The sequence below is a fragment of the Coffea eugenioides genome, chromosome 9, assembly GCF_003713205.1.
Source record: "Coffea eugenioides isolate CCC68of chromosome 9, Ceug_1.0, whole genome shotgun sequence".
Taxonomy (NCBI): Eukaryota; Viridiplantae; Streptophyta; class Magnoliopsida; order Gentianales; family Rubiaceae; genus Coffea; species Coffea eugenioides.
This window is the reverse complement of record NC_040043.1, coordinates 37,957,744-37,984,840: the sequence shown is the minus strand read 5'-3', so window position 1 is coordinate 37,984,840 and position 27,097 is coordinate 37,957,744. Positions and strand designations below refer to the sequence as shown.

The following is a 27,097-nucleotide window of genomic DNA, read 5'->3' as shown; positions in this document are numbered from 1 at the left end:
TACAACAAAATAATGTATTTGATTAAGTATCAAAAAGCATAATTATCGCAATGTGCAACTCACGTGCCCAAATATTAGGCTGCAAGAAAGACGAGTGTTACAGTAAACCTAAAGTTCAACGTTTCATGCCTTTAGATGATGATTGTACCAGACGCACGTAATAAAGAGGCAATGCGTACTCTTAAGCAGGAAAACTAATTTACGCTTTACTCGTTCTCAAATTAGGAAATGACAATTAACAAAGAGATGATGGTCATAATGAACATAGAATCGGCAGATATTAGGGAGATTAACGCCCATGGTGTGAAGATGCAGCAGATTCAGGTGTGTCTCTATTACGGGAAGGGGATATTCCATGGAAAGGCTGCTGGTGTGATGATGCAACTAGCCCAGATTGCCTTTCTGTGTTCAGTTGAGCCATAGATTGTGGTGATGAGTGTCGAAGCAGCGTAGAATCAGCACCTTGTGGTGCAGTCTGCTGGCCCTGCATTTCAGAAAATTAGTCTTTGATTGCACACAACTAATGGCAATGATACAACTATGAACTAGAAATCCGTATAAGGAGCAGATTTGCATTGGCACCAATGAACACATAAACAAGACACATACAAGGACTGCTAGGTAATTGAGTTGTTGTGTGATAAGGGCTTGCACATCAGATTCTAAACCACCATGTCAGGTACCTCAGAAGTCAAATCATTCCTTAGTATGTAGACATAATATATAAATATAGCCCAAGGACTTCCAGGTAATTCAATTGTGCAACCAGTGCTTCCCTTGCACTTCAACTATGAAAACCATGATCATGAAGTACCTTCAGAAGTTTAAATGAACTCTTTGCTGCATTCTGTAATATAAATATACAAACGTGTTTGTGTACACATATTTGGTAGAGATATATCTGTCTCTTTGAGTCTAAGAAAGAGCCGAATCTAATTAGCCAAGATGATTATACAGAAATTAATGCAGCTTATAAAGTAAAAGGGTAAGGTTGTGGTTGCAGCAACAAAAGTCAGGGAAAAAAAAAACATAAAGGGACATTAAAACCATCACAAGGGGGATGATGTTTAAGAAACAGGAAATTAATGGAAACACTATGAAATGATTGATCCATGGACTCACTGAAGCTTAATCTCCTAATCTCATAGTTCACTTAGTTTCCCAGTGAAGACAGACAAATTTCTGATTATATTGCCTAGCTACTTTGGAGAAAGGCCAGGTATAGGAAGTATTCGTCAAATAACAATAGAGACCTGGGTTAAGGAAAGAAAAAGGATCTGCATCATAAAAGTGGAAGAATGGACAAAAGCAAAGGAAGAGCTACCATATCCCAAATTGGTTTAAGCTACCATATTCCAAACTGGATGAATATCCAGAGAAAATCTTGTTCAGAACGTCCATGGACAGCCTCCAATACAAGGCATCATTACAAGAGTGAATTCTGACAGCAAATCAACGCCAAAACTAAGTCTAGGTGTCAGCACTGATGGCATCCATAATATTTCAATGATTGCAATTACCACCATCCTGGCTAAATGTCACCCGACGAATATGCAACGAACTGACATATGTCACCTCATATTGGAAATATGCAAGAGTGAATCTAATTTATAAAACCATCCATACCAGTTAAGCTTTGCTCATTCACCTAAAATGTTATCTCTTTTCAAACTATATTCACTCCTTTTGCTCTACTTTTTCCAGTAAACGTGTAGATGAGAATGTGCAAGGTAACAGGGTTGCACCACAAGCCAATAAATTGATGCTAATACACTAAAATATACAGATGCTATTGGACTCAGTTCTTATAGCATTATAAAAGAAGTCATGGATATTAATTTTTAAACCAGTCAACAAGCTCTATTTGTTATTCCACAACAGTTCCTCTCATACAGAACTTTCAACTGGAAATAATTACTCCCACTTTGACATGACCAATGAGAGCAACTACCAAGATGTGTTACCTTTTCTTTGCTTCCATGAAAAAGAAAAAAGTTTGATCTCATTTATAATTGTTGAAAAGAAGATTTGATAATCAGATGAAAAGAACTCACCCATAGATGTTGACTGATGCCTTGTGATAGATCCTGATTTGAAGCTCTCTTTTGATGATGCTCCTGCTGTTCATCTTGTTGCTGATGTTGTGGGGGCTGCTGCAGAAGCATTTGATTATAATGATACGGATGCTGTTGATGCTGCTGCAACATTTGTCCATAGCCTTGTTGATACAATTGGTACTGCTGGAATAATGTCTGATGTACTTGTGCTGCATGTCCTTGATATCCCTGTTGATGCATATCATAGGCAAGCTTTTGTGACTGATGATATAGCTGCAGCTGTTGCTCAGGTACTGGTGCAAATTGCTGCTGCAGTTGCTGAGCATGCTGTAGTTGTAACTGTTCTGCTGACTGATGGTAATGCGGCTGTACCTGTTGATGTATCTGCTGCAAGTGGGGCATCTGTTGCTGAATTTGCAGTCCTTGATATGGTAATGAAAGCAGCTGCTGATGTTGCTGATGATATTGCTGTTGTTGCCAGGAAGACGCTTGCTGCTGATTCTGTTGCTGTTGTTGTGGCAGAAGCTGCTGGTGGTGCAAATATGATTGTTGGTGTTGATGATGCAGTGGCAGCATTTGAACTAGCTGCTGTTGGTACTGCTGTTGCAGAAGATGTTGCTGATACGGCAATGTCTGACTTAATGTTTGACCATGATCTGTTGCGATATGTGATGGATTTGTGGATGAGGAGCTCATGTCTGGCATACTATTGACCAGCCAGACATGTTTACTTGCTAGATTCTCCTGTGGAGCATTTTCCTTGCAATAAACTTCAGCGTGGTCCCCTTGTTTCCAAACTAGGGAATGCTGAGGATATGGATGAGTAGTGGGCAAGTGCATCTCTGAAGATTTTCCTTCAGAAACTGTACCCTTGAGCATTTGATGGCATTCTCCACCGGCACTGGGGGACAGCATTGAACTTGGATGCATTTTCGTTGGTGTACTCACTTGTTGAGTTGCTGAGGATAACAAGCCAGCCAATCTAGTTTCATCTGGGGATTCTTGAACTTCAACAGAATCAGCAGCTGCAGTTCTGTTTGGAGGACTATTTGCATTCAAACAATCTGTAGACTTGGAAATATCTGAAGCAGCATCATGTTCATCAGAAGCCATAGCAATTAATTTCTGAGAGGCCTTTTCCTGAGAATTTAAGGAAAGATTACCAAAAGAAACTGGATTAGGATGCTGTTTGTGCTTTTGGTCTTGCATATTCATTGGACAGGAATGCTCTTCTGCAGATTCTAAAATAACAGTTGCACTTGACTGGCAATTAGAGTTAGAAGTCAATGCATTTGGTTCTGAGGTAGCTTTACTTGAAATTTGAACTGATGCAGGAGTCATCTGTGCAGGCACATTTTCTTTATGCTGTTCCGTCAAGTTGTCCATTGATTCCATTACTCTAGGTGTATCATCTGCTGATTGAAGCATTGAGTGATGAGCTACTTCATCCACTTCAAATGCACCAAAGTTTCGCTTGTCTGCCTCCTGGGTAGATAAGTGTTCCCCTCTCTCGCAGTCAACTGTGTTATTGCATTTCTGTGGGGTCTGATCAGCAGAAACCAATTCATCCTTGCTGGCATGATTTGCTGGTAACAAGCTTACCTGCTCTTCGACTGGTTGGTTACTATGCTGGTCTTCATCTAGCAAATTAGGAAAGGCACAAGAACCGCTCTCTCTTATGACCAACATTTGATCAGACAGGCATTTTCCTAAGTCGAGCTCCTTATCTATTAGATTGTTCCTGACCAACTGTGGAAACAATTGAATGTGACGATTCCATGCCTTACTAATATCGTGCACTGTTCCACAAAGGTCCACAAACTGCATAAATATCAAATTAGTCAATTATCAGAAAAATGTTTTGGTTAAGCAATATCGTGCTCTTCAACACAATGTGTAGTAAAGTCAACCAAATGAACCCAAAAGGAAAAAAACAAAAAAGTTTCAATTACCCCAGTGGGCATCCTTGCTAAGCTTAGATGTCAATTTGAAGGGATGCCAAAAATAAAAGCCCAAAAACAAAGAAGAGAGATAGCAGGAAATAACAAATTTCATAAGCAGATAGAATGTAAAATAAAAACAAGCATTTTATGAAACACAGTATTCTGATAGGCATGACGGCGTGCTTTTTGTTCTCTTAATTATGTGAACAGGGCCAGCAATCGAAATCCAAAGCTGACAATAGTTGCACTAGGTGGAAATTAATGAATTTAAAGAAGTCTAATTCAGAGAGATACCAAACAGATGTAAAATTCATTTGAAAACGCTTCTATTCTGGCTTTTGTAGCAGAAACCTGAACATTTTTAATTTATATTCTCCTTCGGGGGAAATATAATAGGAAAATGGGTTCGAATCAAAGCATGGTTGTATTGTAATCAAGTTTTCTAATATATGCTTTTTCCAGTGAACTATTAAATCAGACTCCTTCAATCAGCCAGTAAAACAAACTAAAGTTACCATAATTTGTACCTAAATCAACATAAGATCAGCTCCAAAATCCACATAATCAGGCCTAAACTTGACATACAAACCCACAGAACCAACACAATCCACCTAAAGTTTCTATTATTATATTACATGCAGAAAATCTGGTCAGATGGGCCATTTGAGCCTTAATTTCATCATTCAAGCAAAATACCCAGAAAGGCGAGGAATGACCATGGGGGCTGTGCAGTCAGGGAAACAGATAAGTACAACAGGTGTGTAGGATGGGAATAAGAGAAGCTAGGGACAAAAAGAGGGACTGGAGAGGGACAGCAAAGTCTTTGTAGTGGTTTCCATGCTACAGGAAACCCATTTGATTTCATTTCTTGGATGAAACTGGGATGAGAATCCACAGGGAGTGGCACTGCAAGGAATGAGATCTGAATGTCAATGAACTGTCATTTAAAAATGCAGAAGGCTGGACAGTTCCTTGTGAAATAACAGGTTTTTCCAAACATGATATTAAAAAAAAAATTGCAACAGGCAAAAAGGTATATGACATTTCTAATACCTGTAGTTGTGATTTTCTTATTGGCCACTCTTATTTCTTTAGAACAGGAATCTACATTATAGTACTAGATTGATCTGGCTAAAGCAAAATGCAGAAGGATAAAGCCCAACTTACCCTGTATTTTTATATGCGATTATACAAATATGCAAATGTGTCACACAAAGATCACTTCAAACATTGCAGTCCAGTGTTAAAAAATCATTAAACAACCCAATGGTCATCATACATTCAACTACATGTAGTGTACTTGTCTGCAGATGAGATGTATTCATAGTGAGAGTTTTTATTTACTTATTTTAGCGAAATTTATTATCATCTTAGCACACATGACAGTTTCTCTGTCAATCTTGCATTATACTGATTTGCTGGTTCAGAAATTAAGAATGTCCATAGAAACAAGTGCCAATTTTCAAGGGTAATTAATTACAAACCACCATAAGCACATGCTTGCTTGGTACACAAATCAAGCAGTAAATCTGGTATATCCAGCAGCATTAATCACTACATTCAGATATGCATCCTGACAACACATGCATAACAGAACTTGGCAAGCAACTATGTTGATAGTCTTGTTGATAGTCTTGTAGTTTCCAAAAATGATATTTACAGATTTCTTTATAAGCAAGAATTAGGTTAACAGGCATAATTCACTGGTTAGAACTCAAGTAATATTTGTTAGAAGATACCCCCACTACCCAACCAACTGATCCTTTCTGTGATGAAAAAAGGCCAGAGAATCTGTGTCAATGGAAAACTGCAAGAAATGCGCAATAAACTCGTGAAATGGTAGAACAGATAGAATTTTACAGAATTTAATAGAATTCTCAAACCTCCATAAACAAAGATGATACGTGTTCTCGATCTTTAAGGGCCAGACCAGAGGTTCCCTCAGAGCTGGGAGAAATTGCATGACCTATAATTGAGTCTATTAGATCTACTTGTTTGGCTCCTTCATGCATCATTGCAAATTTAATCAATTCCTGCAGAAGTGAACTTAACACTTTTCATTATATCCTCTCTTTAACAAGGGAAGAAATTGAAAAAAGTTATAAAAAACTGATTATAGTTACTCAAACACACTCAAGATCTGCACATCAGCACAGCATCAAGACATGCAGCAAATATCCTTTGTCCACAATCCAAAGAACACGAAAGCAGCTATTGTACAAGTTACAGCAAATGAGAAGCAATTCGATTTTCATTTCCTATGAAATGCAGAGTGTTCAACGAGAGCCAGCCTAAGCAAATAATTAATGGAAGTATCAAATATTCTTTTGACCATGAGTGCAGAGTTTTAGTCAACCAGAGGCAGCATAATTGATAATTTGGGGGGGGGGGCGGTGGGATGGTGTGGGGGGCTGGGATTAATACCTCCAAAAGTTTACTGCAATGAGGAATCCGTTGAATTCCATCTATTAAAGCATCTCTAGCAGCTTCTGCACTTCCTGTGATCTACCAATTATTGAATAGTAGAATTAGTACAACAAATATTATGCAATTGCAGACCACAAATCATGCAATAGAATCCAGCATATTTGGAAATCCAGAATATGAAGAATATATGTACACGAAACAATATACATGACACGACAGGGGACTGGAATTGAGTCAAATCAATCTCAAATGAGAATCTCTTACATGGCTGTTTAAATTTTTTCCTTTCTAACTCCAAACCAGCATTTAATTAGTAAATACAAAGATGGTTGCAAAGTAATATATCCTGAAGTATTTTTCCTTTTTGTTTACTCAGATGGCTAAATACCCAAGCTTGTCAAACCAGCAACAGGTTTGAAAGCATATACAAGCCAGACATACGTATTATAGATGAGATTTCATTCCTTAGGTGTTGTAGCATTTGGCATTGCAAAAGGGAAATGCGTTCTCGATGATCATATAATGCTTGCCCAACTTCTAAGTTTAAAAGCTTTGATAAAGAATTATTCAATTGACAGCCAAAGCATTTTTTAGTATGAATGAGATAAAAGGAAGGCTATCGTCGGTTGCTCTGGAAAGTAGACAGAGTCGTAAGTTCATCTAGTCCTGATTGAACTTAATCTCTATAAATTTTGACTAAGTTCATCTAGTCCTAAGGAATTCTGTTACATGCTATTAGTCTCTTAATAAATTTTGACTAGCTTTATCGTATACTATGTTCAGATCATCAATAAGCTCAATCAACTTTTAATCATAATCCTGGTAGGGCTACCAGTCTCTAACCCTTTACATCTGCTTTAAGAATGCAAAGAAATTGATCCGAATAGTCATCAGCATGTCGTTCAAAATTTGACAATCTTATACCATTACATATTTCAGTGACCCCAGATTCATCTTTATTAGAGAAGGTTCAGGACACAAAGGATAATTTGCATAAAGTTGAGCCACTAAAAGGCTATATTGTGTGCCATTTAAAAGAATTACATCTAAAACAAGCTCACATTAGAGATATTAATTTCTGTATCTAAAGTAGTTTGATTAGTTAGTCCTGCAACAGAAAGTGCTTTGGCAACATACAACTATCAGTCATTATTTCTACACTATTAACTCATATGCTATTTTTTGTCTAAGAAATAATCAACAAATATTCCATTTTTGATTAAGGTATAATTTAAAAATTAGAGTCAGGGAGGACAACAAACTCTGCAAACATATTCAGCATAAAAAGAAGTAAACTAAGATAATAACATCTTGTCCATTCTAGACACTGCTAGTTGATATTGACTTGATGCCCGGGTTCTTTCGTATTGTACAAAGACTGAAGCCTTTGTTCATCCACTCCCATGTTCATAGTTCCACTGCTACTTGGTTCTTTCTTTCCAGGCTTAGAGGGTTCTCAGGCTTCATTCAGCCTAACTACTGAGATTTATAAGCTTCAGTATAGTAACCAACCAGGCTTCATGAGCGGTTTCAGTTTTCAAAGGCCATCGTCAATTTCAACCTACATGTCAGTGGGGATGTCAAAGTTCAATGGTAACCCGGGGTTAAAGAACAGGTGGAATCCTAGATTCTAGACCATAGTTAAAATCCACCTTGCCTAAATTTGGTTCAAAAGTAAAGTAATGTACTTGTCATCTCCGATACACCAGCGCAAAAATGGGCCGGATGATTGTCAGAGGGCAGCAGATTTCAGACCAAGCCGCCTATTCTACTAAAATAATAAATTACCTACCTCATCCATAAGCTCAAGCAGGAGAGAGCAACCTATGAACTCATATAACTAAGTGATTACTAGCTGTCCCACTTTAAAAAAAAAAAAAAAAAAGTGACTACCAGATGAATGGTGTCCACTAAAAGGGGTGGGACCTATGAATCTTTGCTAACATAGTTAAGCTGCTTTCTCCTGTCAACAAACACTGAATTTCAGATGGGGAATCAGGAACTTTAACCCCGAGCCTCCCTTTCCTTGCGTAATTTCCAAACAAGGTTTCTATTTATTATTGTCCATTTGGTCAACAATGACGCTATCCTATCATTTGACAAAAATAGTAAATGCTTTCTTCATTGGGTTCTAGTTTCTTGAGGAGACAAGATCCTGCAATGTTTGGACACAAAAGTCCACCAACATAGGATTTCATTTTAGGCATTTGCTTTCTGGTAAAAAGTCAGGAACATTGTTTAGAACCCATTTCTATCTAATCAATGAGGTGTCTTTATTGCTTCTGGCTTTCTTGATGGCTTCTAATGTGCTACTCCCTATTAGGTTCTAATTATCATCAACCTACTAGCTACTACAGATTATGTTGTCCATAGTTTTCAGCTGTATGGATGCTTGCTTACATCACAAAACAAAAACATTCGTGGACATACCGTTTTCTGTCTTAATTGAGTGATACTAAAATATCTAGCTGCTCTCAATTATTTCCTAGAAGAAGCATAATCAAAGGACCCTCTTTGTAGATTTTCTTGCTACTCAAAACATGCATAAATTCCTTGTATCAGGCAACTCTCCAACTGGTTATGAAGACAACTTTATGTAACCTTCAATTGTAATCAGCAGCATATAGAAACAAACAATTGACTCTCGTCTATAGATAGTATAGCACATAAGGTCATGTCTCACAGCAATGAAGCAAGGATAGATCAAATTAAATTGGGTGTACCATGCTTGGCCTCTTAGGATCAAGCTTTTCGACTTATGTGGCATAAAAGCTAAAAAATAATATACTCATAAGCAATATAACCTTTTCCGTGAGTGGCAACTCAATTGAGGTGCAGAACTGAATTTCTTCATGCATGTTATTGAAATAAGAGAAAGAGGTCGATGTTACTTTAAGTAGTAATTTTGCAAGCAGAACACAGCTTAAAAAATGCACAAATGATGGCTTCAAAATTTTGAACCGGCACAAAGAAGAAAATTGGTCATCATTGCAAAGTGCCTTATGTCTCGGCTTTATCATAAGCAATATAACCTTTTCCGTGAGTGGCAACTCAATTGAGGTGCAGAACTGAATTTCTTCATGCATGTTATTGAAATAAGAGAAAGAGGTCGATGTTACTTTAAGTAGTAATTTTGCAAGCAGAACACAGCTTAAAAAATGCACAAATGATGGCTTCAAAATTTTGAACCGGCACAAAGAAGAAAATTGGTCATCATTGCAAAGTGCCTTATGTCTCGGCTTTACCTGTACAGAACTGAGAATAACTACTTGAAGTAGATTGAAAGGCAAGAAAATCTGCAAACCTCTGGTGAACTTCATCTACTTCTTGTTCCCTTTTACCCTTTACCCATTCCTTATGTGTATTGCTAAAGTTCAATAATCACTCTTCCAAGGAACTGTAATTCTCATACTAGAATAAAGGCACAGTTCTCTTTTATTATCAACCTGAAAACCGGCACGAAGAGCTTTGACCAATATCAACATTTCTTCATTTAAAATTGCTGTTCCTCTTTAGACACCGCCATTTAAATAAAATCATCCATACCTAAAATGGTAGCGTAGTTGATGCAGGACAGCAAAGCTATCACAATACCTGAAGAAAAGAAAATTTACTTTTGAAATTATTTTAGCTCTAGAATTGATTTAAGACTTAACATTTGTGGCTCATTTGCTGAATGTGGTGAGCGTTTGATTTGCAAGTATATGTGCTAGTTTCGGGGGTAGCCTTGGTTAGTAATGGTTGACTGCCAAATAAATGACACCGAGATGCAGCTACTTGTGGAAGTTTAAGGATCAGGCCTCTATAGGACTTTAATGGCCAGGCCTTGCTTAGAAGTTCAAGAGCTAGGCATTGCTGGAAGTCCAATTGTCAATCCCCAGTGGAAGATCAATAATCAGCATCAATAACATCAGCTTTTGCAGACTACTTTAGCAATCAATCTGTGAAAGAAAGTTGCCAGTTTGTTGTGTCTAAAGAGTCTATAAATATGTATTAGTGATTTTATACGAATGAAAAAAATTTGAGAATGACACCTCTCTCTCTCTCGGTGTGAATCCAAAGTTTCCTTCCCTTTCCCCTTCCTCTTCTTATTGTCTCTTCTCTTCCTAGATTCCTTCTTCCAATCTCTAAACAGATTCCATTTGCTAGATCCTGATTCCACTTACATTTTCCCAAGCACACACCCTATCCTCAAGTACATCCGCTGAAATACCAATCCATGACCAATACAGTTAAACCAAGTAAGATCCTCCAATAATCCTAAGTTTTAATAGTCTTCTGCAAAAGATTCAAAAAACTATTGAAGAAAAGACAAGCAAAATGTTGATCCTAACATAGTCCATCATTATGAGAGCACATGCATAGAGTGGTGGTGTCAACCTGAAGGTATCACATACTATCAATCAATGGTCCGTGTTATGCCTGTTGCCTGCCAATCATGTTGGGTCATTTATGATGGGCTGCAAAAACTATGCTAATAGTAAGCAGGCATCAATACAATTAAGACAAAAAATAAGCGCACAACTAAGCAAGCTACACTGACATTATAAGCTACCTCATGTAAGCATATCTGGCACTAAAGTGGAAGCTATGTTAACTACTAATTAATGCAGGCATTTCAGCACAAGCTAATCCCCAAACAAGTTTTCAGAGAGAAAGCATCTATGAGACATACTTCCAATTTTGTAAACTCACTAATAGGTTTACCAGCTCTATATACAGATTTTGATCGCTATAAAAGATAGCAAAACCTTGAACATATATTAATAGTACTATATTAAATGCATTACCTACTGCTCGTTCTACTCCTCTCAAGCATACCCACCAAAAGCTATACACTCTTTTCTGGCCAAGCATAAAGCTCTACTGACCAAAACACTATTAAGACATAAAGAAAACTAAGTAGCTTCAGATGCAGCAGATTCAGGTACTCCTGGATTTCGTACCATATATTTGAGCCGAGAATAGTGAATGAACAGGCTAGGTAAACTATGCAACTTCTGCTTCTTTTCTGCCATATTAATTGCATTTTTTAATGTATCAGAAGCTGCTTCCAGATTACCCTGCAAATTAGCATGGCAAACTTTACTAAAATCCATACATATTGCACAAAGAAAAGGGCAAGTTAATCCGCACCAGACGCCTTCGCATATTTGCCAGCTCTACAATATGTCTGGGTAAGGAATCAGATAGAACGTCAGAGTTGAGAAATGCAGCAACTGCAGCATTCACATCTCCAATTCGCTCCTTATACCTGGCATTAAAAAGATGGATTTCGGGCACACCCTGAAAAAACTCCAAGAGTTCCAAACAATCTTAAAGTCATGAATTTTGCAAGTCTAGCCAATTCTTGCATGAAATTAATAAATAAAACCTCTGAGAGTGTATCATCTATTAAACCAACAACAGAGAAAAAGGTGTGACATTCTAGGATAGCACTTTACCCTGATCAAGAATACTGACATTTAAAGGTTGGAAAAATAATATGACCATCTCATTCAGAATTTATCATGGAATCAAGACAGCGTAAAAAGGATAACAGATATTTGAAGACAGTATACTCTCAGGCACTACATACTTGTGATTTAACATATAAGCTGATCTAGGCACTATTATCACAGTGGACTTAGTTGCCACAGTTATCTAAACATCTTTGAATCTACATCAATAAAAAGTATCCATAGTACATTCACATTGATAGTGTTTTTACCAAAAAGAAGTCAATCTGCTATGTAGGTATTGTATTATTTTGTGTGCAACATCAGCTGTTATGAGCAGAAGTTGATTTCCATAAGAATGTTATCAACCAGATAGGACAACATCATGAACTTCAGAAATTTAAAAATCTTGATACAAAAATTTTTCTTATTTTAGGTTCAGAATGGAGCAAAATTCACTCAGCGTAAACAGGTTAACTCAGATTAGCCAAACAATCTATCATACTATGAATTAAGAATAAATTTAGGTGCAAACAAGATGGAAGGCTTAGAAAACAGAGCAGAAGACTTAGACTCAGTTCATAGTGCTATGGCATGTCTGAGGAGTAAAGCTAGAGAAAACTAAGGTCAATAATGACTAAAAGTTGACAAAAAACTAGCTAACAAAAGACTTAACTCATCGAACCCAAATCATTGGGCAGATGCAAATCGACTCGATTACACGAACTTAAAGGAAATAATGCTTCTGAAAGGGCAGGAGAATGTTAAACATTGTTTTTGTGTAAACAAGGATTTGTGAGCTAATATTTTAAGTAAACTTTCATTGACAGATGAAAGTGAAAACATTATAAAACTCTAAACATTTAGATTAAGGTCCAGTCTCTGGGTACTGCTAAGTACAACAAACAAGATGTCCGTACAACACTATGCTGTCACCAAGAGGGCTTGGCTGATAAACAGCTAAATTTGCTTTTCTCACTGCATGACTTTGGCTAATTAGCTTTCAGGAACTTGAGCATCCAATCCAAATCAAAAGCCTTTAGACTTGTTTAGAGACCGTTTCTTTTTGTTGTAGCCTAGATTATACACTAACTCATTTAGAGTCCCTTTGGAAATCAATTTCAACTCTTCCCCGAAGGTTAAAACCCCCTAGGCAACGAGTCTAGTGTTCTAGTTTGTTCATTAACTTGTTCAGAGGCTCTTCTGTAATTAATTCAAAACTTTATGGTCCTCAACTTGTTATCAAAAAGACATCAATTTTAATCATCTATCTCACCAACTCACAAACATAAAAACATACATGCAACCATACGAACAGATATTATATAAAAGATAGCTACAAATTGAAATTGTATTTCAAAATTGAGCTAAACAGAGCAGAAACTAATTTTAGTAAAAACCAGATATCCTATTGGCAGCATTCATAAATAACATAAAACTGTGTAATGACTCCGGTCAAGCGTTGCGTAAAACTATGCAGAAGTTATCTCAAGTACTGTACCTTCAGAAAGACTTGCGTAGCTCGTTGTAGTGCAGAATTTGCCAGTTCTCGTCCTCCCTTGCTTTCCATGAACTCCACATAACGCATCCAGAACTCTGGATAATTAGTGCAGGTAATCAAGCATCTCTCATACAGTTGCAGAGCCTGTAAAAAAAAAAAAAAAAGATGTATTACAATTAGCAACATAAATCTGGAAACATTCAAAAAAAACATATGAAAAAGGATCCTACCCAATCAAAATCATCTTGCTTCTCGATAAAGTCCAGATAGTGATGCCAATTTTTCAGCTGTGCATCATCAAGTGGTGCGGTATCAAAATATCGTCTCTGAATATTAGTTTCAAAGTTTTTTATTTTTTCATCCAACTCCTTTGCTTTCTGGTAGAATATTTCACCTATAAGTTTATATTTATTTACTGCTTTTCGTAGGAGGGCTTCATTAGAAGCATTCTGCAAGTCCTCAATGACTTGAATAATTTCATCTTCAGACAACTTAGCTGAATGGTTTGGCAGAGATCCAGCGTCTGCATCTGCACTGCAGTTCTCGTGCTTCTTCATCTCCTCATCCAGTCCCACAACAAACTGTTTGAAACTGACAAAATAAAAGGCATAACAGTTAAAGGTCATTGTTGCAGTCAGATATATAACTGAAAATAAAAAGTCAATGGTAGGGAAAGAGAAAGCTTCATGCTGAAGATCTCAAATGTAGATAAAATTGTATAAAACAACATGGTGACATAAGATATAGTCATTGCTAGACTGGAAAGGCATGCTTCTGTAGCCATTATGCAATGCCAAAAGGTTGGGAAAGTCTTTTTGTAATTATAGACCAGAAACTATATGGGATGGGAGACAAGGTCCCAACCTAGGTAAATTTTAACTGTGACAGTATTCAGATGACAAGAAAAAGAATAACATCACAGGTATTTTCGCCGTCATCTTCAGATTAGAGGAGCACTATATGAAGAATTTTTCCAATTCCAGAAGGCCAAGCCCCAAAAATGTTGTAAAACCCTGTTAGTACAGAAAAGAAGAATGTTTTGCCTGATGAAAGGATATGCAAACAGTTAAGAATAAAACCAAGAGCAAATAAAGTTAGAAACATCTAAAAAGGAGGAAGTAGCAAATAAAAAAGGAGGTGTATATCAGATGAGTGAACTCTAGAAAAACCAAGAGACAAGGAAAATCCAGAGCATAGGTATTAAGATATGCAAAAGATGTACATGGTACCTAGATTCTATGATATTGTTAGTGTAAACAAAGATTTGATCAACCAAAATGGATCCTTTCCAAGTTAATTTTAATTATTTGTTCTTTATCTCGTCCAAAAGCTTAAATTCTCATTAAGCAGACAATTCAATTTCATGGGCACAAAACACCAAGTTTAGTTAATTTCGGAATTCAAGATATAAATAATAAAAAAGGTACAATGGGTTGAGTTGGGCTCGGATGTGATTCAGCAGAAAGTATTTTTCAAGAGTAGCACAAAGACATAAATCTATTAACCTGTACAAACAAGTTAAAACGTGCAAATTTTTTTTACAACATTCACACTCTCTTCATACAGACTTCATGCTACTTCTCAATATAAAAGGCCATAGTTATGTTATAATTTTTAAGAACCTTAAGGCGTCACTCATCTTATATTCTTGACATGTTTCTACTTATTAGAACCAACTTTTTAACGAAATTGATGGTGATTTAAAGTCTACTTCACACCACAGCAGTAAAAATGTAAAAATAGAGAAAACACCATGAATGCCAAAACAAACTCAGAATGGTATGATCAGCAAAATTCAACAAGGAACAATCTGATGAAACACGTACTTCTCATAATATCTATCCAAATACTCCGTAGGGAACTTGAGAACTTGGAGGTAAATATTTGCAAGAAAGCCCCAGTGTTGCTGAGTAAATTCGTATTTTATGTACTGATTCCATAAGGCATGACAAAAGTAATCTTTCCGCACAAACAATAGGGCTCTTTTGAACAACCTGTCAGATGAGTAACAAGAACATAAGAATCAAGAACAAGTGCCTAAGGTTCAAAATATGAAGTCCTCAAAATTGAGATGTATCGTGCAGGGTAAGAAGCATGGCAACAGAAGACTTGTCCAAAAGATTCACATATTTTCATACAAGGGAGTGTTAAAAAAATTATTTGGTGACTGAAACCAAGCACATAAATGTATGCACTGGATAATGCAAAAGTAGCTCACCAGTCAGCCAGAACTCCAGACTTATCAGTTGACAGGAAAACAATGCTAAGCTTATTGAGAAATAAAAGCTCAACTCATACACCTATCAGTAGGACATCCTATTCCCATGCATTACCCCAAAAAAAAAAAAAAACTCTTCTGCTATTATTCACAAATTATTGCTAGTCACAGATGACTGAGAAAACTACATAGTTATAAGTGAAATATATGCATGGGATCCCCAATGCTACATCAATTATAAAGGGTTTCAAAACCTAGAAGTTTCTACAATTCTATTGTTGATGCAAGGAAATGATTTACATAGGGTGGCTCAAAGGCCAGTTAGTTTGCATTACAACAGATCAAAATTCAATCTCTAACTACTACAAGCGGGAAAGCAATTTACTGCATCCTGATGACACATGAACAAATGTCATAAGATATGCAAACAGGTGCAAATTCTGTTTTTGCAGCCTTGACCCTAGAAAATATTTCTGCTCCTGAAAATACTTTATGGGTCTGTTTGGTAGAACTGAAAACATTTTACTGAAAAATACTTTCAGCATTTTCCCAGGCACACGCAGAAAAGTTTTCCTGATTTCCCTGCCTCTGGTTGAAACTTATTTATGGATCATGTGAACAAAAGATCTTTTCAACAGCTAAACAGTACTATCAATCACATATGAGAAACTTTATAAATAGTATTACCAAAATTATTACCACTTTAATTCATGTCTCCATCCCTCCAGCTCATTGTTGGCTCAATTATTACAATATAACCATCAACTACTATATTTTTCGAATCCTTACTACCCACTTTTACCTAAAAAGAATCAATATCAAAAGATCTTTAAATTGTCATTGAAAACCTGGTTAAGTTAGGAATATGACTTTATGCATGTAAAACAATACTTGAGGAAAAGTCCTTGCCATGTAAACCATTAGATATTGAACTCAGTTACCCTAACAAGTTGCAGAAAAGCTTATGGAAAGGTGAATAAATGATAGCCAATTACTATCATGTAACGAGGGTTATTGAGTTTGTTTTGTATGTTATAGCTCAAATCCTCAAAAACTATTGGGAAGAGGTTTCACAGTATAAGAACCGCTTGCTTCATTTAAATTAAATGCTGCACTTTTGGAAGTGATACACATCCAAAGTATGTACAACAGTTTAGCCTATATCAATAAATCGCATATTTTGAGTCCTTTAGTTTGTCTAATTGTGATGTTTGAGATTTTTCTCCAATTTCTAATGTGGATGGACATGCCATAGGTGATCATCTTTCTCATCCTACGCTCCATAAAGAAAAAATAATAGACAGAGTACCATTTATTGCAATAGCTTTTCACTATTTGCGGTGAGTCAAATTGTTATATATATATATATATATAAAACCCTGGATTATTACGCAAACACACACACACATATATATATAACACTGGATTATTATGCAAACACCTTCAATATTTCTGAGAAGGCAATGGTACTTTATCTCAGTCATTTTAGAATCCCCAGCAGAGAGGAAAACTAAATATGAAAAGTACTAGATCCACTGGCACAACCAGAGCTTGGGACTTTTTCGGCCTTTTTTTGTGTGTGTGTATGTGTGAGGGGGGGGGGGGAAGCGAGATTTATGAAGACACATATTTAAGGGGCATTCTTATATTTCCATAAACAATCCAGGGGACAAATTACAAATTTACAGGGATTTTGAAAATTTTTAGTATTTTAAAGGGATATAAAAAGACTTCTAAAATCTTTTTTTTTTGTGGGGGGGGGGGGGGGGGGGGGTGGACAGAACCTTATTTCTGCAAGGATATATGTAAAACATTTACAAATTTTTGGGGGGTCATAAAAGAAATCGTAAAAACTCGGGGGAGCGGTTGCCCCTCCCGGTGCCCCCTTGCATCCACCAGTGATTAGGTCACTCCTGTTCCACCAAAAATCAACCAAACAAATTTTTCATCTAACGCTTTTCTAACTGCACGTTGTGTCATCAACGAAATGCCAACAGCACTAGCAATGCAAACTCTGTGCTAATGATATCTCCTCATGCTTTACCTACTTATTTGGATCCCAAGTCTTTGGATGCACAACATTTACTCATATCCTTTTGTTAATTCTAATAAAGCCTGATTACGGATTGTAGTGAAGGCTAGCTCACTAGCTTCTTCCAAAGGTGTAACCAGAGAAGTCACGTAATGCAAAGCCAGTCAAGAAATTCTAAACTTAAGCTTCCAAAAAGTTTTAGGTCAAGCATAAGTTTTGGCACACCTAAAGGACATGTTGCCAATTTGGGGGCTTTATGGGTCATATTTGAGGATACTTTATTAAAAGCATACTTTTTTTGGCTTGGTAGTTATTTCCGATTAATTAACAATGGCACTTATGACAAGTGCCTCTGTTATCTTCTCTGAAGCAAGAGTTCATTCATCCCAAGGTCTTAAGCCAATAGTTCTTGACATGAGGCCAATCCTGTGTTCCATGTTTCTGGGGCTATTTACTTATTGCATTTGCTAAGAAGTAAATCATACTCAAAAGTAGGAAAATGTTTAGGAACCTGTCTGTACTTCTCTTCCATACTAACAATGCAATTAATGGTTCCTGCAGACTTTAGTCTCTTCTTGAGGTTATTTCATGCAATGTGAAATTTAAGCATGATGTAGAAAGGTTTCTGTTGTGGCATTCCTAGATTTTCTGCAGCTTTTCTTATCATGTTCTCAGTTTTTCCACAAATTACCTTGATTTGTACCCACATCACCAACCATAAGCCTACAAATGTATCAAACAAGTCTCTCAACATTATTGGCAATTTGCTTCTACATCATTTTCTAAACTATAGAGTCTATAATCCAACATTCAAATCTTTCAGAATCCTCTTCAAGAAGAAAATAATTAAGTGGAAGAACAATGCTTGGTGTCTATCTATCCAGTGTTTTCTTGGCCTTGTTATCATCTAGTTGACACCCACAAAGATTAGTATCTTCCACCCTCTTCACCTAATATTCTTTCTTTTACAGGTTCAAGGCAAGTGAGAACAGGTATTTTGGGAGGAACACATCTAGTCACTGCATTATGAGTGACCAACTAGTATTTATAGGAGTACAAACCTAACAAAATATTTATAAGAATACCCTTACTAATTTATTATCTATAAGAATACTTATATTCTCTTAACACTCCCCCTCAAGTTGGAGCATATATATCATGAGCACCCAACTTGTTACAAATGTATTTCACCCTAGAGCCCCCTAAACTCTTGGTAAACAAATCAGCCAGTTGATCTACAGACGGTACATGAGATATCTTGATGACTCCATCAAGCAATTTCTCTCGAATGAAATGACAATCAATTTCAATATGTTTTGTCCTTTCATGAAACACTGGATTAGACGCAATATAAACAACCGCCTGATTATCACACACTAAATTCATAGGCTGTTTATGCTCAAATCCAAGTTTAAGTAACATGCTCTTCAACCATATCAACTCACACACAATGTGAGCCATAGCGCGATATTCAGATTCTGCACTTGATCTGGAGACAACTGTTTGCTTCTTACTCTTCCATGACACTAAATTACCACCAACAAACACACAATATCCTGTGGTCGATCTTCGATCTGAGGTAGAACCAGCCCAATCTGTATCACTGTATCCTTCAATATCAGTGTGTCCATGATTTTTGTACAGCAACCCTTTTCCAGGAGCACTCTTAAGATACCTAAAAATCCGTATAACAGCATCCCAATGACTAGTACGAGGGATCTCAAGAAATTGACTCACGACACTCACTGCAAACGAAATGTCAGGTCTCGTTATAATGAGATAATTTAATTTGCCCACAAGTCTTCGATATTGTCTAGGATCATCTAATAATGCACCTTGATTTCCTACTAATTTCACATTAGGATCCATAGGAGTATCCACAGGTCGGCAACCTAACACCCAACTTTACTCAGCATATCAAGTACATATTTTCTTTGACATAAATAAATCCCATCTTTAGATCGAGCTATCTCAATACCCAGAAAATACTGTAAATGACCTAAATCCTTTGTCTGTAAGTTTGCCTGCATATTGGATTTAAGTTTCTGGATCCCCACAACATCATCACCTGTAATCACAACATCATCCACATAAACAACTAATAAAATCTTACCAGCATTAGAATGTTGATAAAATACAAAATGATCTACTCCACATCTTGTCAGACCGAACTCAATGACAACACTACTAAACCGGCCAAACCAAACCCTAGGAGACTGTTTCAATCCATATAAGGATTTTTTAAGACGACAAATCAATCGCGAATTCTCCTCCTGAACAACAAAACCAAGAGGTTGTTCCATATATACCTCTTCTTCCAAATCTCCATGTAGAAATGCATTTTTCACATCCAACTGATGCAATGGCCAATTATAAGTTGCTGCCAAAGAGATAAGAAGACAAACCGAGATAATCCTTGCAACAGGAGAAAATGTTTCTAAGTAATTTATTCCATACACCTGAGTAAATTCTTTAGCTACCAGACGAGCCTTCAATCGATCAATAGAACCATTAGGCTGCACTTTTATAGTGTACACCCATTTACAACCAACAACAGGCTTACCAGAGGGAAGAGGGACAAGATCCCAAGTACCATTTTGTTCCAAAGCAGACATCTCTTCTTGCATAGCTAATCTCCAACCAGGATGATTAAGAGCATGGGTAATAGACTTAGGAATGGAGACAGAATCAAGTGAAGCAACAAAAGAAGAATATGACATAGAGAGACGAGAATAAGAAACAAAATTCGAAATAGGATGAAAAGAACAATGCCTCTTACCTTTGCGTAAAGCAATAGGAAGATCTAACTCAAAGGAGAGCGTCATACCTGGATTTGAAAATTGAGAGTTAATTGGTGAAGTGCGTGGCATATCAAGAACTTTCTCAATCATGGAACGACGAGAATAAACTTGAAGATTAGGAAGAGATAATCGAGATATGGAATCTGGTGGATTAAATAACTCAGATAATAAAAAGGAAGGAACTGGTAAAACAGGAGAGGAAAAAGAGGGACACTGGTCTAACTCACAAGGCATACCATGTTTCATAAGATATGGAGTAGATTCAAAGAAAGTAACATCAACACAAGTAAAAAATCGATTTAAAATTGGACTGTAACTTCTATACCCTTTTTGCGCTCGTGCGTATCCTAAGAAAATACACTTAATAGCATGAGGATCTAATTTATCCACTCCAGGAGCAAGCTGATGAACAAAACACACACATCCAAAAATACAATGAGGTAATTTAAACACAGGTTTATGAGGAAAAAGAATGGAGTGAGGTAATTGGCCTCCAAGAATATTAGATGGCATGCGATTAATTAAATAACATGCAGTTAAAACTGCATCACTCCAAAATTGTTTGGGCACATTCATGTGCAACAAAAGTGTTCGAGCAATCTCGATTAAATGTCCAATTTTTCTTTCAGCAACTCCATTCTGTTGTGGAGTGTGAGGATAAGAGAACTGATAAATAATACCGAACTTAGTCATAAAGGTATTAAAAGGAGTGAACAAATATTCTTTCACGTTATCACTGCGAAGTATACGTACAGGCACACCAAATTGATTCTTTATTTCTGTAACAAATGCACAAAAAATGGAATATAGTTCTGAACGATCTTTCATTAAATAAAGCCATGTAACTCTGGAAAAATCATCAACAAAGATTACAAAATATTTAAAACCTAACTTTGAAGTGACTCGACTAGGACCCCAAACATCAGAATGAACCAACAAAAAGGGTTTTGAAACCCGTTTATTGACTCTAGGAGCAAAAGAAACACGATGATACTTTCCTAATTGACAAGACTCACACTCTAACAAAGACAACTGACCCAAAGTAGGAACCAACTTTTTCAAATTTTGTAAAGACGGATGACCCAAACGACAGTGAATTTCAAGAGAAAAAACAGTAACAGGACATGCAATCGGACCATTGGAGTTGAGAAAATAAAGACCATTATGCTCATGCCCTCCACCAATCGTCCTCTTTGTCTTCAAATCCTGAATGACAACACAATCAGGAGAAAAAGTAACTGAACACTGTAGAGATTTAGTAAGTTTACTAACAGACATTAGATTAAAGGGCAAATTGGGTACGTAAAGAACAGAAGACAGTGGAAGAGATGGGTTAATTTCTACAGTGCCTAGTCCTTTAACTTTAGTGGTAGATCCATCAGCTAAAGTAACATGAGAAAAGGAAGTAGACTCTTGAAAATTAGAAAAATTTTTAGAGGTACTTGACATATGATCAGTAGCCCCGGAGTCAATAATCCATGAGTCATTACCTTTTTGTGCTGAAAAAGCAGAGGGAAAAGATGCGTTATTTGTACCTTGGTACTGTAGGAATTTAACATAATCTTCCTCGGATATAGTAAAAGTCTTCTGGGACCCATGTGCTGAAGAACTTGATTCAACTTGGTCAGTGGTAACCGCATTAGCAAAACTTTCAACCATAGCGAATAGCACTTCAAACAAAAAGGCAGTCAAAATTCGCGATGAACAGTAACGCGTGAACAGTACTTTTGAACAGTCTCGTGAACAGTCCGATGAACAGTTCGCATGACGCGATGACCAATATCGCGTGAACAAGACTTTTGCTAGATGTTTAACCCTAACCCTAGAACTTTTGCTCTGATACCATGAGAACAGGTATTTTGGGAGGAAAATATCTAGTCACTGTATTATGAGTGACCAACTAGTATTTATAGGAGTACAAACCTAACAAACTATTTAGAAGAATACCCTTACTAATTTATTATCTACAAAAATACTTATATTCTCTTAACAGCAAGATTCTAACACCATACCTCCAACATTATCTGCCATGCAGGCTAGGATGAAATTTCTTGCCAATGACAATAGCAAGTGCAGAAGAAACCAAGTAATAATCAAATCCACTCAAGAACCTCTCATTATCAAGGTGATGTGGTACTGCTCTTTTAGATCATCTTTTTGATGGGGAGGGAGGGAGAAGAGGAAGAGGGAGAGCAAAGGCAGGACAGATGCTACTAGCTGATGGGGTGATGGGTGGTTGAGGTGGGGAGGATAAAGAAAATTTTAAAAACACCCAAATAAAGTTTTAAATTTTAAAAACAACCCCAAAATACAACTACAGTGAAATTTTGTAACATATAAAGCTACAATAAAGCTTTTCAAAAACACCCCTAAAGACACCTAATCCATGTGGACCCTATATATGTCTCAGAGTCAAACTACAAAATTTTTACGGTTTGGAAAAGTATCAGCTAGAGAATTCGTTTTTACCAGTAAGAAGTAAATTGTAGTAGTTTATGCGTGAATGCATTTCTCTTCCTGAAGAGAGGTTTCAGATTAATAAAATGTCGTCAAGATCTCAGCATCTTCTGGAGCTTGTATGCTGCAATCTACCCTTAAATGTCACGCCTGGAGGTTTCTTGGAGAGATTATAGACTTTCCTTATCCTTCTCCTTCCTTCAATACTACTTTTTTCACCTATTTTAGCTGTGTATTGTTTAATTGCTATTTACTGCTTGGAAAGCTATCAAAAGAAATTTGCTGGCAACCAGCAGCTTAAACTTCATCCAGTAAAAGCTCGAGTATGTTTAAGAGAAAATGTTTCTTCACTATTCAACAAAGAACTAGGTCAATCAAGGAATACAAGTTGTTGAAGATATGTGATCTGATATTATAAAAAGATTTGATATTGTAAATATTAGGAAAGATTAGATTTGATTTGCTTTGATTATAGTATCAGATATTAATTAGGTAATAGATTGATTTAGATAAGCATGATTTTAGGATCTAAATTAGGTTACACTTGTGTATATATTTGTATATTGTGTAGTCCAAAGGAATATGAAGAAGAGTATTTTCTCTCCCTTTTTTCTTAGTTTTCACAAGTCATGAAAGGTAACAAAAGAACTCGATCAAAAGACTTGACCATAAGGAGACATTTACTCCAAAAGCAAAACTATGCTAAGTACCCAACAATTGTGATCAAATATTTCTGAAAAAGTCACACTTTTGAGATGATTATAGTCATTGTGGGGTAAGGTTTCCCAATCTTGACTAATTAATAATTGCCATTGTATATTAGAACCTAAAGCATCAAGCTCCATGGTGATTCAGCTTTTTCTCAAAAAAAAAAAAGTCATTTTCTAATAAACACATAGTAATTGCATGGCTGATGAGGCCTTGGTCTAGTAGCTAAGGTTGAGGCCTAGGAATCAAAGGTCCTGGTTCAATTCCCCCTTCCCCCTCCCTGCTTTTTAAATTCGACCCCTCCCCTGCATTTGAAAAATATACATATATATATATATATTAATTGCATGTCAACTTGAAAAGAATTACCTACGAACATCAGATGGATCCTCATAGAAACACATGCCAAAACAACAATAGTCGACCCACAAGCCAGTGGAGAATGGTGTTGAATCCACTGCACGTTCATAAACTTTAACAGCTTTATGAGCATCTGATAGCCGTATGATGTGATCAGTATACTTTGTCCAATACCAATGGCACAAAGGGAACATTGATAAAAATGAATCATATGCTAATGCGATGAGATCCAAATTATCCTGCAATTTCAAAGCATATTTTATGTATTTACCAGATATATATACTGAAAGATAATCTATAGTCTCAGTCCCTTACAGCAAAGAATGGAAGAGATAATTATGAAGAACATACATGAATATGGAAATACAGATAAGACAGAATGAGAAAGACTTCATTTCTATTGCAAGGTCAAACATCAATACAGACTGATCACCAAGAAATATCATGTAAGCCATTCACGAATTCAAAGCTCGTTAGGTCACGAAAAATTACAACATGAATTTAGAGAAGGATGTGTTTATAATCAGTCAATAAGACCAATCACGAATTTAAAATTAGTGCTCCGCATCTCTGCAGATATTTTAATCAATACTGATGCCTGATCTTGCTTAAGGAAAATTATTATTTCCTGCACCAATATATCTGGGTTTTACCAAGAATGATTTCAAGCTAAGGTTAGCCAACAATCAGCAAACTTTAGTAGACATGTACACGTTATATAACCGTATGACGTTACACACTCTAGTATAAGGAATATGACATCAAAATTACCATTTGAAGCCGAAGCTGAACAAGGAGGTTGGGGATTATTGATCAGCAAAAGTTACCACTATTTTCACGAATTTTCTTGATAATCTTCATTTCTTGGAGGTCAGTGGTCTCCCCAGTAGATTGAGGGATCTTAAACATCGGAATCATATCACTTTACCCATTCTGATCCATTTTGTCTCTAGTAAATGTGATTACTTGATTATGGCATATACTCATGAATAGAAACACCAAATGGAGCAACATAAACGTCTATGAATCTCAAAACGAGCATGAAGCTTTACACATGGCAACTAGACTTTATTTAAGGAATTGTTCTCCAGGGTAATTGACTGTCTCCGAGATGGCAAGATAATGTTGCAATCAGGCAATTGAATTGACACAAATCACAAATATTAGCACACAGGTAAATTATACGACTCTTGCACATTACAGATGAGATGAATTGTCTTACCAAATTATCCTGCTGTGGAGGTCAAGCTCCAAGAGCCTAGCCCGCATATGGTTTTGTCAATTCTCAATTGTACAACTAATTCGACAAGCAGAAAAAAGGAAAAGTTGGCCATATTTTGTTGACACAAGTAGATTAAAGGGAGAAGGGCATTTTCCATTTAATTATTTCACTGTGGAGGACAAGCTCCAAAAGCATAGGCCTCTTATAGTTCTCTTGTTCTCATTTTTACAACTAATAAAATGAGCAGAAAAGGAAATAAGAAGTTGGTCATATTTGTTTAATACAAATAGATTGAACGGAGAAGGACATGGCCCAAATGGAAATAATTGAAGAACTTCTAATCAGATTGCAGTTTATATTATGCCAACACCCAACAAAGACAGCAGTATTTGAAACCAAAATCAGGATAGATAATTTTATACAACAATAGGTGCATTCAAGATGGACTTACAGGGCACATTCCTTCAACCTCCTGAACTAGTCCAGTCCAAGAATCAAAATTACGTGAATCTCTAGCAACCATTTCATGTACTCTTTTATGAAAAGCAGCTGCTGGAAAAGAACCCAAAAATAAAGCTTGTATATGAGCAAAATGATAAGATTGGATGTCAAGCAAATATAAGAAACTCTAGAAAAAATTAATCAAGTACTTGGATGGTATCCTAATCAAGATTAAGATGCCAAAGGTAAAGGTCCTACTTAAGCCAGATCTAGGACATTCTAGGAGGAAATTGAAATGGATCTTCGAGGCTTCTTTGGAACAATGAGCCAAAGATAAGTTCCAAAACCACCCTAGCAAAATTGAGAGCTTTTAACTATAGATGAAAGAAAGTTGCAGTATGAAAATTGTAAATTTCATCTTCCATCACTTCAGAATAACCGAGTTAACAGGGAATAATCAATACAATCTAGCATATCAGTCCATGGAAACTACACTGGTTATTGGTATACCGCCACAAGTGTTAGTCTGCACCTGTGGAGCTGGCAAACCCATGGAAAACAAGTATAAGAAAGTTTCAACCTACACTGGAGCAAAACACTAGCTCCACCAAATCCATTAAATAATCTGTTGTTCCAATTCTAGGTACTTTCTATCGATAATCACAGAGGTGGAAGACTATGTATTATAGTTATCCATTTCTTTTCCTGCCAGGACTCATACACATTACAGTTTGTGATGGAAATTCCTACATTTCCATCACAAACTGACTCAGACCACAATTCCTTCAATTTAATTTACACAATACTAACACTTGATATAGAAAATAAATGAACAAATAAATAAACAAAAAATAAAAGGAGGTTTGGGCCGGTAATTCATAGGATGATCACCCTTTTAGGCCCATTAGGTCTTACAAGAACACTAAATAGCATTTCCTCCCTCTCATAAAAAAACTGAAATCCAAATTAAACCATATTCTTTCAAAGAATAGAACATTCCCTCACAAAGAAAACAAATAAAGCTCGCAAGATTTCCACTCCTAATCTAGAACAATCCCAATTAAACCAATATTCTTTAAAGAATAAAACATTTCCCCTCACAAACAAAACAAATAAAAGCTCGCAAGGTAGCCTTATCATTTATGCCAGGTCCAAATCCGGTACTTCAGGAAAAATTCATAAGCTAAAATATCTCTCTGGCTTCAAAAATGGCGTCCCCGTTCTATACATTATCATAGTATTGATACCCCTCTTTGACAACAAATTTTTTCAGCTATAAGTTTGGTAGCTTTAGCTGTAGCACTAAAATAACCGTCAGCAAACAAAACCAAACCTTTTCCTTTTTGCTTCATCCTTCAATGTTTGTTTGCAAGGGGAAGTATGGGAAAGTGAAGGAAAGTTAGTTATTTTTTTCCTTTGTGCATGTTTGTTCGGCAAGAAAATTAAAAAATTTCTCTACACTCTCCCTTTCCAGTTTTTGGTGTGTTGCAAA

At 36.4% G+C, this 27,097-nt stretch overlaps 1 protein-coding gene across 1 annotated transcript; it reads right to left on the bottom strand.

Annotated features, from left to right (window-relative positions):
* Positions 1-25,692, bottom strand: LOC113782681. Its single transcript, XM_027328564.1, has 12 exons — positions 25,616-25,692; positions 23,952-24,181; positions 15,193-15,360; positions 13,597-13,957; positions 13,367-13,510; positions 11,564-11,713; positions 11,374-11,490; positions 6,425-6,505; positions 5,884-6,033; positions 2,430-3,878; positions 2,055-2,285; positions 1-484 (listed from the first exon to the last, which is right to left on the bottom strand). The coding sequence occupies exons 1-12, from the start codon at positions 25,685-25,687 to the stop codon at positions 290-292; spliced, it is 3,348 nt and encodes a 1,115-aa protein (XP_027184365.1). The 5' UTR covers positions 25,688-25,692; the 3' UTR covers positions 1-289.
* Positions 25,693-27,097: the final 1,405 nt, after the last annotated feature.